The sequence below is a fragment of the Salmo salar genome, chromosome ssa01 (assembly GCF_905237065.1).
Source record: "Salmo salar chromosome ssa01, Ssal_v3.1, whole genome shotgun sequence".
Lineage (NCBI taxonomy): Eukaryota > Metazoa > Chordata > Actinopteri > Salmoniformes > Salmonidae > Salmo > Salmo salar.
The window spans coordinates 88,471,732-88,484,666 of NC_059442.1; the positions used below are offsets into that span (position 1 = coordinate 88,471,732).

The 12,935-nt window shown below is 42.1% G+C and overlaps 1 protein-coding gene across 2 annotated transcripts; it reads left to right on the forward strand.

Moving 5' to 3' along the window:
• Positions 1–1,626: 1,626 nt before the first annotated feature.
• On the forward strand, positions 1,627–8,335 carry LOC106609414 (28 kDa heat- and acid-stable phosphoprotein). 2 transcript variants are annotated; one of them, XM_014208217.2, is made up of 6 exons: positions 1,627–1,885; positions 2,519–2,601; positions 5,891–5,968; positions 6,163–6,287; positions 6,546–6,697; positions 6,910–8,335. In XM_014208217.2, exons 1-6 carry the CDS (start codon positions 1,873–1,875, stop codon positions 6,942–6,944), a joined length of 486 nt encoding a protein of 161 aa, XP_014063692.1. In that variant the 5' UTR covers positions 1,627–1,872; the 3' UTR covers positions 6,945–8,335. The 2 variants fall into 2 exon arrangements, with proteins under 2 accessions (XP_014063692.1, XP_014063701.1); XM_014208226.2 differs by having other exon boundaries at positions 6,916–8,335.
• Positions 8,336–12,935: the final 4,600 nt, after the last annotated feature.

Genomic DNA, 12,935 nt, shown 5'->3' on the forward strand with positions numbered 1-12,935 from the left:
AAAGGATGCAGAAAGGGAGGAGAGGAGGGTTGAGGAGGCAGAATCAGGAGATTGGTTGGAGAAGGATTGAGCAGAGGGAAGAGATGATAGGATGGAAGAGGAGAGAGTAGCAGGAGAGAGAGAGCGAAGGTTGCGACGGCGCAATACCATCTGAGTAGGGGCAGAGTGAGTAGTGTTGGAGGAGAGCGAGAGGGAAAAGGATACAAGGTAGTGATCGGAGACTTGGAGGGGAGTTGCAGTGAGATTAGTAGAAGAACAGCATCTAGTGAAGATGAGGTCAAGCATATTGCCTGCCTTGTGAGTAGGGGGGGACGGTGAGAGGGTGAGGTCAAAAGAGGAGAGGAGTGGAAAGAATGAGGCAGAGAGAAATTAGTCAAAGGTAGATGTAGGGAGGTTAAAGTCACCCAGAACTGTGAGGGGTGAGCCATCCTCAGGATAGGAACTTATCAAGGCGTCAAGCTCATTGATGAACTCTCCAAGGGAACCTGGAGGGCGATAAATGGTAAGGATATTAAGCTTGAATGGGCTAGTGATTGTGACAGCATGGAATTCAAAGGAGGAGATAGACAGATGGGTCAGGGGAGAAAGAGAGAATGTCCACTTGGGAGAGATGAGGATTCCAGTGCCACCACCCCGCTGACCAGATGCTCTCGGGGTGTGCGAGAACACGTGGTCAGACGAGGAGAGAACAGTAAGAGTAGCAGTGTTTTCTGTGGTAATCCATGTTTCCGTCAGCACCAAGAAGTCAAGGGACTGGAGGGTAGCATAGGCTGAGATGAACTCTGCCTTGTTGGCCGCAGACCGGCAGTTCCAGAGGCTGCCGGAGACCTGGAACTCCACGTGGGTCGTGCGCGCTGGGACCACCAGGTTAGAGTGGCAGCGGCCACGCTATGTGAAGCGTTTGTATGGCCTGTGCAGAGAGGAGAGAACAGGGATAGACCGACACATAGTTGATAGGCTACAGGAGAGGCTACGCTAATGCAAAGGAGATTGGCATGAAAATTAACTAAACAACTGGGGAAGCGAGAGAGCAGGGCCTCCCTCACTAACAATTCATTGAAACACTAAAACGCTAAAATATAACTTTTCTAGCTACCACTAGAAATTAGACTTGATGCACCGGTACTGCTTGCTGTGCAGAAACAGAGTCTATGGCTCGGGTGGCTGGAGAATTTAACAATTGTCTGGGCCTTGCTTTCACACCTCCTGATATAGAGGTCCTGCATGGCAGGGAGTTCGGCCCCAGTGATGTACTGGGTTGTCTCCACCACCCTCTGTAGCACCATATGATCGTGGGCGGTGTTGTTGCCATACCAAGCAGTGACGCAGCCAATCAAGATACTCTCATTGGTGCAGCTGTATAACTTTTGGAGGATTTGAGGGCCCATGCCAAACCTTTTCACTTCCTGAGGGGGAAGAAGCACTGTTGTGCCTTCTTTACAATTGTGCTAGTGGACCGTTTTAAGTCCTTGGTGATTTGGACACCTGGCTCTGGCTGGCTGGTAAGGTGCAAAATGTTCTAATTCAAAAATGACCGCCACATAAAATAATTAGGGCGGTGCTTACTAAAGCAACGCACTTACAGATATGTGTTTTCATTGGCTATGTTTACTTTCCGTCCACTCTGCATGTATTTTGGTGATATGAATGGTCTGTTGACAAGCCTGTCAAAATTCCTGTCTAGCGATTGGCTGAATATTGCATCATTGCACTGCCTTTCACTCTTGTTGCTCTGAAGCGGGTAAAATATTGTGCACTTGTCTAGCAGGAGACAAGTATTTGGAAAAGAAACACTGTTTTGCTGGGAACAGTGAAGTGATTTATTTTTTTAATACATTTTCTGTGTTAGTTGTTCAAGTTCCTGTACCAAATATGCCAAGAGGCGGTAAGTATCAAACGCCGTTATTTTTGCTAACGTTCCAAATGTAGTTAACGTTAGCTAGCCATACAACGGAACATTACCTTAAGAAATATAGCTAACTAACGTTAGCTAGCGACTTGGAAGGATCTGGCAAAATGTATGTTTTGTTGAGTATCCCCGTTTCGTGAGAACTGACATGGCTTGCTAGCCACTAGCCATAGAGAAGCACATTGACACCTGGCAACTTGACATGCCAGATAGCCATCTAGCTACAGTAGTTACTGTACGCTAACTATGCAACGTTAGTTGTTAGCTAGTTAGCTTGCTAGCTGTTAGGCTACTGTCACTAGCTACCTAGCCAATGTTAGCTAAACTGTTCATCTGGCTAGCACCATGTGCACCCGGTTGATTTCATCCATTTACGTTCATGTCAGTATCATGTTTCTTGGCAAGCATTTACTGTCCCCCCTGATAGTAATGATATGTGGATACTGAGTTATGCCACAATGTATCCAGGTAGCGAAGAAGTGCAATCACTTTTATGGATTGGATTCTGACATCTGTAGTTAACCATGCCGCAATGAGTAAACGTCAAGTATGACTCATCTCTTGTTCTCTGTGATCTCTACGCCACGCGCTCTCATTTGGGGTTTTAAGGTAAAAAAGGTCACAAGGGTCGGGGAAAGCAGTTCAGCAATCCAGAAGAGATCGACAGACAGATGAAAGCACAGAGAGAGCTGGTGAGTAAAGGACCCATGTCTCTGAGGGGATATCAAGTTTTTGCACCTTTGTGAGTAACAGCTCTAGACCAGTGATGGGGGCGGGGGCAACAAAACATCTGAACTCTGCATGAGAGGCTGCAGTGGCTTGCGGGTCTGCATACCCACATCCATACCCACACATTTTATTTTTTATTTATTTCACCTAACCAGGTAGGCTAGTTGAGAACAAGTTCTCATTTGCAACTGCGACCTGGCCAAGATAAAGCAAAGCAGTTCGACACATACAACAACACAGATGTACACATGGAATAAACAAACATACAATCAATAATACAGTAGAAAAATCTATATACATTATGTGCAAATGAGGTAGGATAAGAGGTAAGGCAATAAATAGGCCATGGTGGCGAAGTAATTACAATATAGCAATTAAACACTGGAATGGTAGGGTGTGCAGAAGATGAATGTGCATGCAGTCCTAGCCTTTCCCAAAATGAGAATAATATTCAAATCTATTTTTCATGTACATGAATGAATAAATAAAGCCTACATGTCAAGGTGTAGGTGATTTGCATGTTGTCCAGGGGTTGCGTTAGATTAAAGAAATCTGCATTTTCAAAATGCAGACCATAAAAAAAATGTTTTAAACCATTTCACCTGTGTTTTATATCTAAAGTAGTGTTTTTTTTTTTTTTTTTCCCCAATAGGGATCAGGAGTGTGCAACTATAGTTTTCATTCACAGAGAATACATTAGTGCAACACACTTGGCAGAAAATAGCTTCATCTTTATCCATGACAACAAAGTGCAATGCTATTTGGCTAGCAGGAAATTAGCTACCAATGAAAAAGGAAGGTATTTTTTGCAAAAATGATGCATGGCCATCATATTTCTAATGTTTATCATAGAAAGAATGTAGCCAGTTACATTTACTAATGTTTTGCTAGAAGTTAATCTTGTATTTCACCTGAGAAAAGTACCACAGAAATATAGCTATACATCAGTCAGAGCTCTGTCTGCTGATAGAATGCCCATTCATGAAATCTCATCAGAGTGAAGTGTAACTGAAGCACAAAATTAGTCTTATGCCAAGAAGAAAATACAATTGGAAGCATTTTAGATATGCGTTTTCAAAATGCAGCAAGATATTTCTTTTTTTTCTTAACACAGAATTCTGTGTTAACACGACCCCTGTTGGCTACAGCCTCGTGTCCAAACCAATGTGACATGAGGGGGGGAGTCAAACTTTAATGAAACTTTTAATTACATAAATATAGGCTAAATGCCAGTCATTTTTGACAAATATAATGAAGGATATTTAACGTCTAAAGGCTTGATTCTGACGACATACTCAAGGCACAGTTCGTTCAGATCAAATCACTAGACAGGAGAGTGAAGGACCGTGCCCGTTGCGCACCGCTCATCACCCACCTTGAATCTGAGTGGAGGCGGTCAGCAATTTCAAATAATTTTAACAATAAAAGTCATTGTTTAAAACCTGGAACTTTTGTCATTTTATGAAGCATGTCTTACCTTGTTTCAAAGTAGCCTATACAAAATATGACCATAGGAATGTTGAGGGAATTATTTTAAGAACACTTGATGTCATTGAAACCAGCATTTCTCATGTTCTATTGGGTTTTCAAATCAACGTTATTTTATTGCAAAAAGGAATAATCCTAGTCGTAATAGTAACCCATTCTCGTTGATCCATCTTTAGATCTCCCCTTTCTTAATTTCTAGCGGAAATCTCTGCCACATGAAACCACTCACACGTGCAGTGCGCTTTTAAGAACCGTGTTTTCAAGATAATTGCATTTTGGATATTTGCACGTAGCGTACAGCCATGTGTGCATTGAGTTTATAGTTTTATTTCTTCATGTGATCAACATTTCAAGCTAAACGATCTGTTGCATCAGCCTCATTGCTTATTTGTTTTTATTTTTTATATGTGCAGTAGTTGTGTGAATTCTGTCCACCCAGAACTGTCCCAGAGTCTGTTTTGAACTGTGTAGATATATATTTTTTGTAATCCCAGGGACGACGGGACTCCCTTAATTTCGAGCCCTAAAGGGAATTATTATATAAAAGGCAAGAAGTATTTGGTTTTAATGTTGCAATATATTTTATAGGCTACAAATGGTGGCCAATCATCCCCCAGGACATCCTTAAAGGGGCAGTGTTTTGAGAAAGTCTTGAATATGCAAAGAAGACAATAGATGGTGTGGCCTACATTTTTGTCAGATTCTCTATGGTAAAAAAGAGAGTAACACATTTTATTTTGTAAATTGGTTCCTTGCATCATACAATGATGTACAAATTGTGTTACAGACCAGATTTGTTTTGGGGGGGGGGACTTATTTGTCCAAAGGACAAATTAAGTTTATGTATTCTGCTATTCTAACTCTCAAAAGTAAGTTGAGAGCCCGCCTGAGTTGCCCCATCTCTGCTCTAGACAGATCCAGTCGTGGAAAAAGTACCCATTTGTCATACTTGAGTAAAAGTAAAGATGCCTTAATAGAAAATTACTCAATTAAAAGTGAAAATCACCCAGTAAAGTACTACTTGAGTAAAAGTATTTGGTTTCAAATATACTGAAGTATCAAAAGTAAATGTAATTGCTAAAATATACTTAAGTATCATTTACAGATAGCCAGGGGAACACTCCAACACTCAGACATCATTTTTACTTAAATGCTTTACACCACTGGACAGATCCCTTGTATTTTTATACAGGGTTCTAGCTTCAAGTGCAGGGAGCGATATGACGCCTGGGTTTACATTTTGGAAGGTGCTGGTGTCTTAAACTGCACTTTCTAGTTGCAGGTGAAACTCTGAAAACAAGGAAATATTCATCCACTTTTTGTACCGAGTGAGAAATGCCTCCTGCATGTGTAGATATTTGTGTTTGGTCACACTGTGTGCTGCGCTGTCATGTTCGTCTGCATGTGGCCGCGGCACTTACAATGACTTGTTCCAGCAATGACTTTGGGAAATGGGAGATGTCCATCAGCTAAATGGCAAGGGAACTCTCCACTCGGTGCAAAAAGTGGATTAAATGTTTTTGTTGTTGAATATTCTCTGGTTTTTGGAGTTCCCCCTGCCCTCGAAATCGAGAATAAAGGCGGTATCGCCAAGTAAAGGTTGGCTGAAAATGTGTTTACCATGCGCTAGCCCGGCTCCTTGACCTCCTGCACCAGCTAATTCGGCTAGTAACATTGACATGTATACTCCAAGGTATGAGAAATACATTTCAAACATGGACATGATGGCTTGAACATGATCTAACAAGTGTGTTTGTGAGACAGGAGGCGAACGGCGGGGTAGAGAAGGAGGAGGAGAAGTCATCAGGATCTGACGACAGCAGCAGTGAAGAGGAGGACATTGTGAGTGAGGGCGCTCCTTTTAATGTCTAGTTCTAGGCCGCCCGCCAAAGAATTAGAAGTGTTGATGTGGGGTTTTACTGAAAGGCTTGTGAAGATTCTCCTACTCACTTTGAAAGTGTTACCTGCCAACACTACTGTAGTCAGAGCTGCAATGTTGACTCTGTTCAATGTCTTGACGTTCTCTGTTATTACAGAACAAGAAGAAGAGTGGAGTGGAGGGATTGATCGAGATTGAGAATCCCAACCGCATATCGCAGAAAAGTAAGAAGGTGACCGAGCTAGATGTCAACGCACCCAAAGAGCTGTCACGCAGAGAGAGGTGGGGGTCCTTCAAGTCTCAGGCCTATGCCTAAAATGAAATGACTAAAGGTAGTCATTTCAGAAATAACCCGTTTTGACTTGGAAGCGTTTGGGTTAGTGAAGGTCTTGGGAGTAGGTGTCGGCAAGAAGATTTATTTCATGTCCACTGCAGCACGCCCAGTTAACATTCAGATGGAAAGGATAACAGCAAGAGTGGTGGGGTTGTTAATAGACCTTGGACTTTTTGATAGCAGGACTTTGTTACGCTCTGTCTCAGGGAGGAGATTGAGAAGCAGAAGGCAAAGGAGCGCTACATGAAGCTGCACCTGGAGGGGAAGACGGACCAGGCACGGGCCGACCTCGCCAGGCTGGCCATCATCAAGAAGCAGAGAGAGGACGCGCAAAAGAAGAGGGACGGCCTCAAAAAAGGTGAGGGATTACACATCTACTGTGCTAGTACTTTGTGCTGTAAAGTCCGATAGGTATTGGTATTTCTTTATGGTAAGAAACACGGCTTAAGTGGTTAGTCCGAGACGGCCATACAGGAACTGTTGTGTTAATTCAGACAGACTGTGGTTTAAGTGTTAGTCCTTTTGAATTCAGTGCCTAACCGACTGTGTCTTTATCTGACGATTTCCTAGAAAAAGAAGCTGAAGACTCCAAGTCCAAGCGTTAGTCCCCTGTCTCCCGAGGACTTGGCCTGGCAAACATTCTTGTTGAGGCTGGAGAGACGAGAGAAGATTGTAGGGGGGAGGGGACCAATACGAGGGTTGTCGGCTCAGGGGTACTGTGTGCTTGGGCTCCTGCCCTTCATCTCTGATGAGGGAAGGGTGTGAGCCGGGCGTTTTTGGAGGACATGGGAAGGGGGGGGGGGGGGGGCACTTTGGGTACGCCTGTTTAGTTTCTCTGAATTATGTGAGGTTACAACGGCAGGTGTTCTAGTGTCTTCACTCCTCCCCTGTGTTCTTATTCTAAAGCTGCTGGAGATCATTCTTTAATTTTTTACATTTTAACACTGTTTACTTATGAATGGGAAATGTTGGGATGATGAGGGGTTTGTATACCTTCTCCTTCATCTAACCTGTTTTAAGGTGAATCAAGAGGAGGTGGTTGGGATTGAGGAACACTAGTAAGATCCATCTTATATAGGAAGTCTTTATGTACTCTTTATTATTCTCTTGTTCTGGCCTTTGTCTCTACCGGCTGTGTCTTCATTCACAACCTGACCGTTTTAAAGGCCTTTGGCCGCAAAGGAAAGATGTTGGAAAGAGCTGTCCCAGAGGCAGTAGTGTCTGACAAAACATACGTCGAGGAATCAATCAGCCTTTATGCCACTTATCTGTAGGCTGTTCATTTCCTGGATCTTTTATTCTGTTGGATGTGTTGGTTTTTCTGCCCAGACATGTTCAACTGTTTGAACTGTCACCTTGCTCTAATTTCTCATTAAACCACCTGGCAGTGTAACATCTAGTAAAAAAGTTATATTGGTATAAAACGGGGCATAATGATATTTCACAATAATAAAATTGAAAAAGCATCGCTATAGCCTCCTACTGCATGTCTCTTTCTCAGCACTATGGGTCACTATGGCTTTCTCTTGAAAGGGTCCATTATTTTGTTCTTTTTGACAGTTTACACAGGACCAAGTCAATGGTCGCGTTCCTCTGCTCAGACGTTGCATGCATCAGCCAATGGTTGCGTGCCATGTCATCGACTGCTGTCGGGCACCAGATTGTTCTAACATCCAGACATTATAAGATCTGGCAGGCATCAGCAACCCCTGGGCAGAGGACCTCGCCCACTGTCTGTCTCTCCCTGGTAGTCATGACGGTGCTATGCTGTAGCGCAATGGTTGGAACCTGATATGCCTTTAACAGGAAAGCAATATTCTCTGGAGGTTGTGGCGGAAACTAATTTCTCTCTTGAAAACATTCAGTATATACAAAGTGTTTTAATGTTTATAAAAAAGGACTCTCCAGGACTGAAAGGATTGGTCAGATAATTGGTTGACTCGTCTATTTGAATGAATTTGTTGTATAGAAATAAATACATTAATAGATGAATGAATAACTATTTGAATTGATTTTGATTTGAATGGACTTACACAATACATCCATGGTCTAGACCTGTGGTTTCCAACCTTTTTCAGTTACTGTATTACGGTGGGGAACCGCTGGTCTATACCACATCACATATGACATTTCACAAGTTGTAGGCCTATGTACATTTGACGGTGGTTGTTTTTAGGCCTGTACAGCATAGTATAGAAGTTTGTCCTTGCACCCCACCAAGCTTTTCAGACAAAAGATCTGCTTTGGCTTCAAACGCTGATGTGAATGCTCTGATAGACGGTGTGAAAAACGCAAACTCCTCGTGGAACAGGAGTGATGACACACAAGATTATGATACTGTAGTGCAGGGTTTCCCACTGTCCTGGGGCCTACCCTGGGTGCACGTTTAAATTTTTGCCCTTGCACTACACAGCTGCTTAAAATAATCAACTCATCAAGCTTTGATTATTTTAATCAGCTGTGGGCCGCTGCAAGGGCAAAAACCAAAACATGCACACGGGCCCCAGGACCGACTTTGGCAAACCCTGCTGTAGTGCACAGGTGTCACTCATTCCACAGAGAGCCTAGTGGCTGTGGGTTTTCGCTCCTCTTATACCTGACTGATGAATTAAGGTCACAAATTAGTAAGGAACTCCCCACACCTGGTTGTTTAGCTCTTAATTGAAAGGGGAAAAAACAGCAAACACTAGGCCCTCCATGGAACGAGTTTGACACCCCTGCTGTCGTGGATTTGGGGGACAACACTGATGGTCTCTAATACATACAGGTCCAACACATTATTGTATGTATATGGGCTGAAGATTGTTGCTCATTCTTCATTTTCAACACTTCACCCATCACCCCATACCTACAACTAGCAATTTCACTGTTGCCACCAGGCTGCAGTATTTGAAAAGACCATAACTGCCAATCTGCACATACACCTACATGCAACTTTACTGCTTTTGTAGATACACTGGAAATGTTTAGAACTGCATGCAATCTGTATTTAACCAGTGGTGTGTCCAAACTATAATATAAGCCTATGAAAAAAGGATAGCTAGGACAGATGGCTGTTCAATCGCCACTCACATACCATCATTATTAGATTCAATATGAGAAGTCCTAACCAGATGCCAATAATGTTTCCTCTTCTCACATCATGATCCGGTGTGTACTGTGGACAGACTGCTTCCATTTACAGAAGCGTAGACAGAACAGAATCCAGGAGATGTCAGATGGCCCAGTATTAACCCATAATATCACCATAGAGAAAGACATTTAGATTCTCCTGTAAAGTAAAAGTATCATGCATGTCCTCAAGTTTTCAGGAAGGTTTGATGTTGACAAAGAGGCCTCTATTCAGTCATGCATTTTAAAAAGAAAATGTTAGGTGTCTTGTCTTTTTACTACCACAATCTACTACTGTATGTATGGTGCAACCTCAACCAACATATACTCAGTTACAGAGCCTTCAGAAAGTATTTATACTCGTTGACTTATTTCGCATTTTGTTGTGTTATTGCCTGAAAATCTCACCCGTCTACACACAATACACCATAATGACAAAGTGAAAACATGTTTTTATACATTTTTGCAGATGTATTGAAAATGAAATACAGATATCTCATTTACATACGTATTCACACATCTTGAGTAAATGCTTTGTAAAAACACCTTTGGCAGTGATTATAGCAGACTTTCTGGGTAAGTCTAAGAGCTTTCCACACCTGGATTGTGCAACATTTGCCCATTATTCTTTTCAAAATTCTTCGAGTTCTGTCTTCTTGATAAGCAACTCCGGTGTATAGTTTGCCTTGTGTTTTAGGTTATTGTCCTGCTGAAAGGTGAATTAATCTCCCAGTGTCTGGTAAAAAGCAAGTTTTGCTGAACCAGGTTTTCCTCTAGGATTTTGCCTGTGCATAGATCCATTCAGGATAAAAAATAAACAGAAAAACTCCCCAGCCCTTAATGATTACAAGCCAAGCATACCCATAACATGATGCAGCCATCACTATTCTTGAAAATATGGAGAGTGGTACTCAGTAACAGTTTGTATTCAAGACAAAAAGTTAATTGCTTTGACCCATTTTTTGCAGTAATACCTTAGGATGCATGTCTTGGAATATTTTTATTCTGTACAGGTTTCCTTTTCACTCTGTCAATTAGGTTAGTATAGTGTAGTAACTATAATGTTGTTGATCCATCCTCAGCTTTCTCCTATCACAGCCGTTATACTCTGTTGCAGTTTTAAAGTCACTAATTGGCCTCATGGTGATATCCTTTGTGGTTTCCTTAATTAATAATTACTGCTTTTAAAAATGTTACCTATCTACCAATATGTTCTCCCTGCGAGGCATTGGAAAACCTCCCTGGTCTTTGTTTTAAGTTTTAATGTCACATGTACAAGTACTGTGAAATGCCTTTCTTGCAAACTCAAAACCCAACAATCTAATAAACAATAACAAGGTATTACTAGAAAAAACACACGAGAAATAAGAATAAGAAATATGAAGAACAGAATAAGTAAGTAAGCATACTATATACAGGGTCAGTTCCAAAACCATATTTACAATGTGCAGGTTATTGGAGTAATGGAGGTAGATACAGTTGAAGTCAGAAGTTTACATACATCTTAGCCAAATACATTTAAACTCAGTTTTTCACAATTCCTAACATTTAATCCTAGTAAATATTCCCTGTCTTAGGTCAGTTAGGATCATCACTTTATTTTAAGAATGTGAAATGTCAGAATAATAGTAGAGAGAATGATTTATTTCAGCTTTTATTTCTTTCATCAAATTCCCAGTGGGTCAGAAGTTTACATACACTCAATTAGTATTTGGTAGCGTTGCCTTTAAATTGTTTAACTTGGGTCAAATGTTTCGGGTAGTCTTCCACAAGCTTCCCACAATAAGTTGGGTGAATTTTGTCCCATTCCTCCTGACAGAGCTGGTGTAACCGAGTCAGGTTTGTAGGCCTCCTTGCTCGCACATGCTTTTTCAGTTCTGCCCACAAATTTTCTATAGGATTGAGGTCAGGGCTTTGTGATGGCCACTCCAAAACCTTGACTTCGTTGTCCTTACGCCATTTTGCCACAACTTTGGAAGTATGCTTGGGGTCATTGTCCATTTGGCTGACCCATTTGCAACCAAGCTTTATCTTCCTGACTGATGTCTTGAGATGTTGCTTCAATATATCCACATCATTTTCCTCCTCATGATGCCATCTATTTTGTGAAGTGCACCAGTCCCTCCTGCAGCAAAGCACCCCCACAACATGATGCTGCCACCCCCGTGCTTCACGGTTGGGATGGTGTTCTTCGGCTTGCAAGCATCCCCCTTTTTTCTCCAAACATAACAATGGTCATTATGGCCAAACAGTTCTATTTTTATTTCATCAGACCAGAGGACATTTCTCCAAAAAGTACAATCTTTGTCCCCATGTGCAGTTGCAAACCGTAGTCTAGCTTTTTTATGGCGGTTTTGGAGCAGTGGATTCTTCCTTGCTGAACGGCCTTTCAGGTTATGTCGATATAGGACTAGTTTTACTGTGGATATAGATACTTTTGTACCTGTTTCCTCCAGCATCTTCACAAGGTCCTTTGCTGTTTTCCTGGGATTGGTTTGCACTTTTCAGGAGACAGAACGCGTCTCCTTCTTGAGCGGTATGACGGCTGCGTGGTCCCATGGTGTTTATACTTGCGTACTATTGTTTGTACAGATGAACGTGGTACCTTCAGGCGTTTGGAAATTGCTCCCAAGGATGAACCAGACGTGTGGAGGTCTACAATTATTTTTTCTAAGGTCTTGGCTGATTTCTTTTGATTTTCCCATGATGTCAAGCAAAGAGGCACTGGGTTTGAAGGTAGGCTTTGAAATACATCCACAGGTACACCTCCAATTGACTCAAATGATGTCAATTAGCCTATCAGAAGCTTCTAAAGCCATGACATATGTAAACTTCTGAATTTGTGGAGTGGTTGAAAAATGAGTTTTAATGACTCCAACCTAAGTGTATGTAAACTTCCGACTTCAACTGTATGTATAGGGTTAAGGGAACTAGGCAACAGGATATAAGATAAACAAAGTAGCAGCAGTTTGTATGTGATTGGGTGTGTGTGTCTGCACGATTTGATTTGAGTGGGTGTGCATGTGTGTCGTGTCAGTATAAATGTACGTGCATGTTATGTGCGAGTGAGCAGATGATGTAGTGTGTGCGAGTGTGTATGGCCCTGTGAGTGTGCATAGAGACAAAAATAAAAAGGTCAATTAGAATACAAGTTTAGCTCCGATAGTCTGTGTGGCAATTTTTTTTAGATATATAAGTCTTATGGCATGGGGATAGAAGCTGTTCAAGACCCTATTGGTGCCAGACTTGATGCACCGGTACCGCTTGGCGTGCGGAAGCAGAGAGAATAGTCTATGATTTGGGTGATTGGAGTCTTTAATGATTTTCCGGGCCTTCCTTTCACACTGCCTAACATAGATGTCCTGGATGACAGGGAGCTCGGCCCCAGAGATGTACTGGGCTTTCCGGACCACTCTGTGTAGCGCCAATGCGATCGAGGTCGATGCCATACCAGGCAGTGATGCAGCCAGTCAAAATGCTCCCAA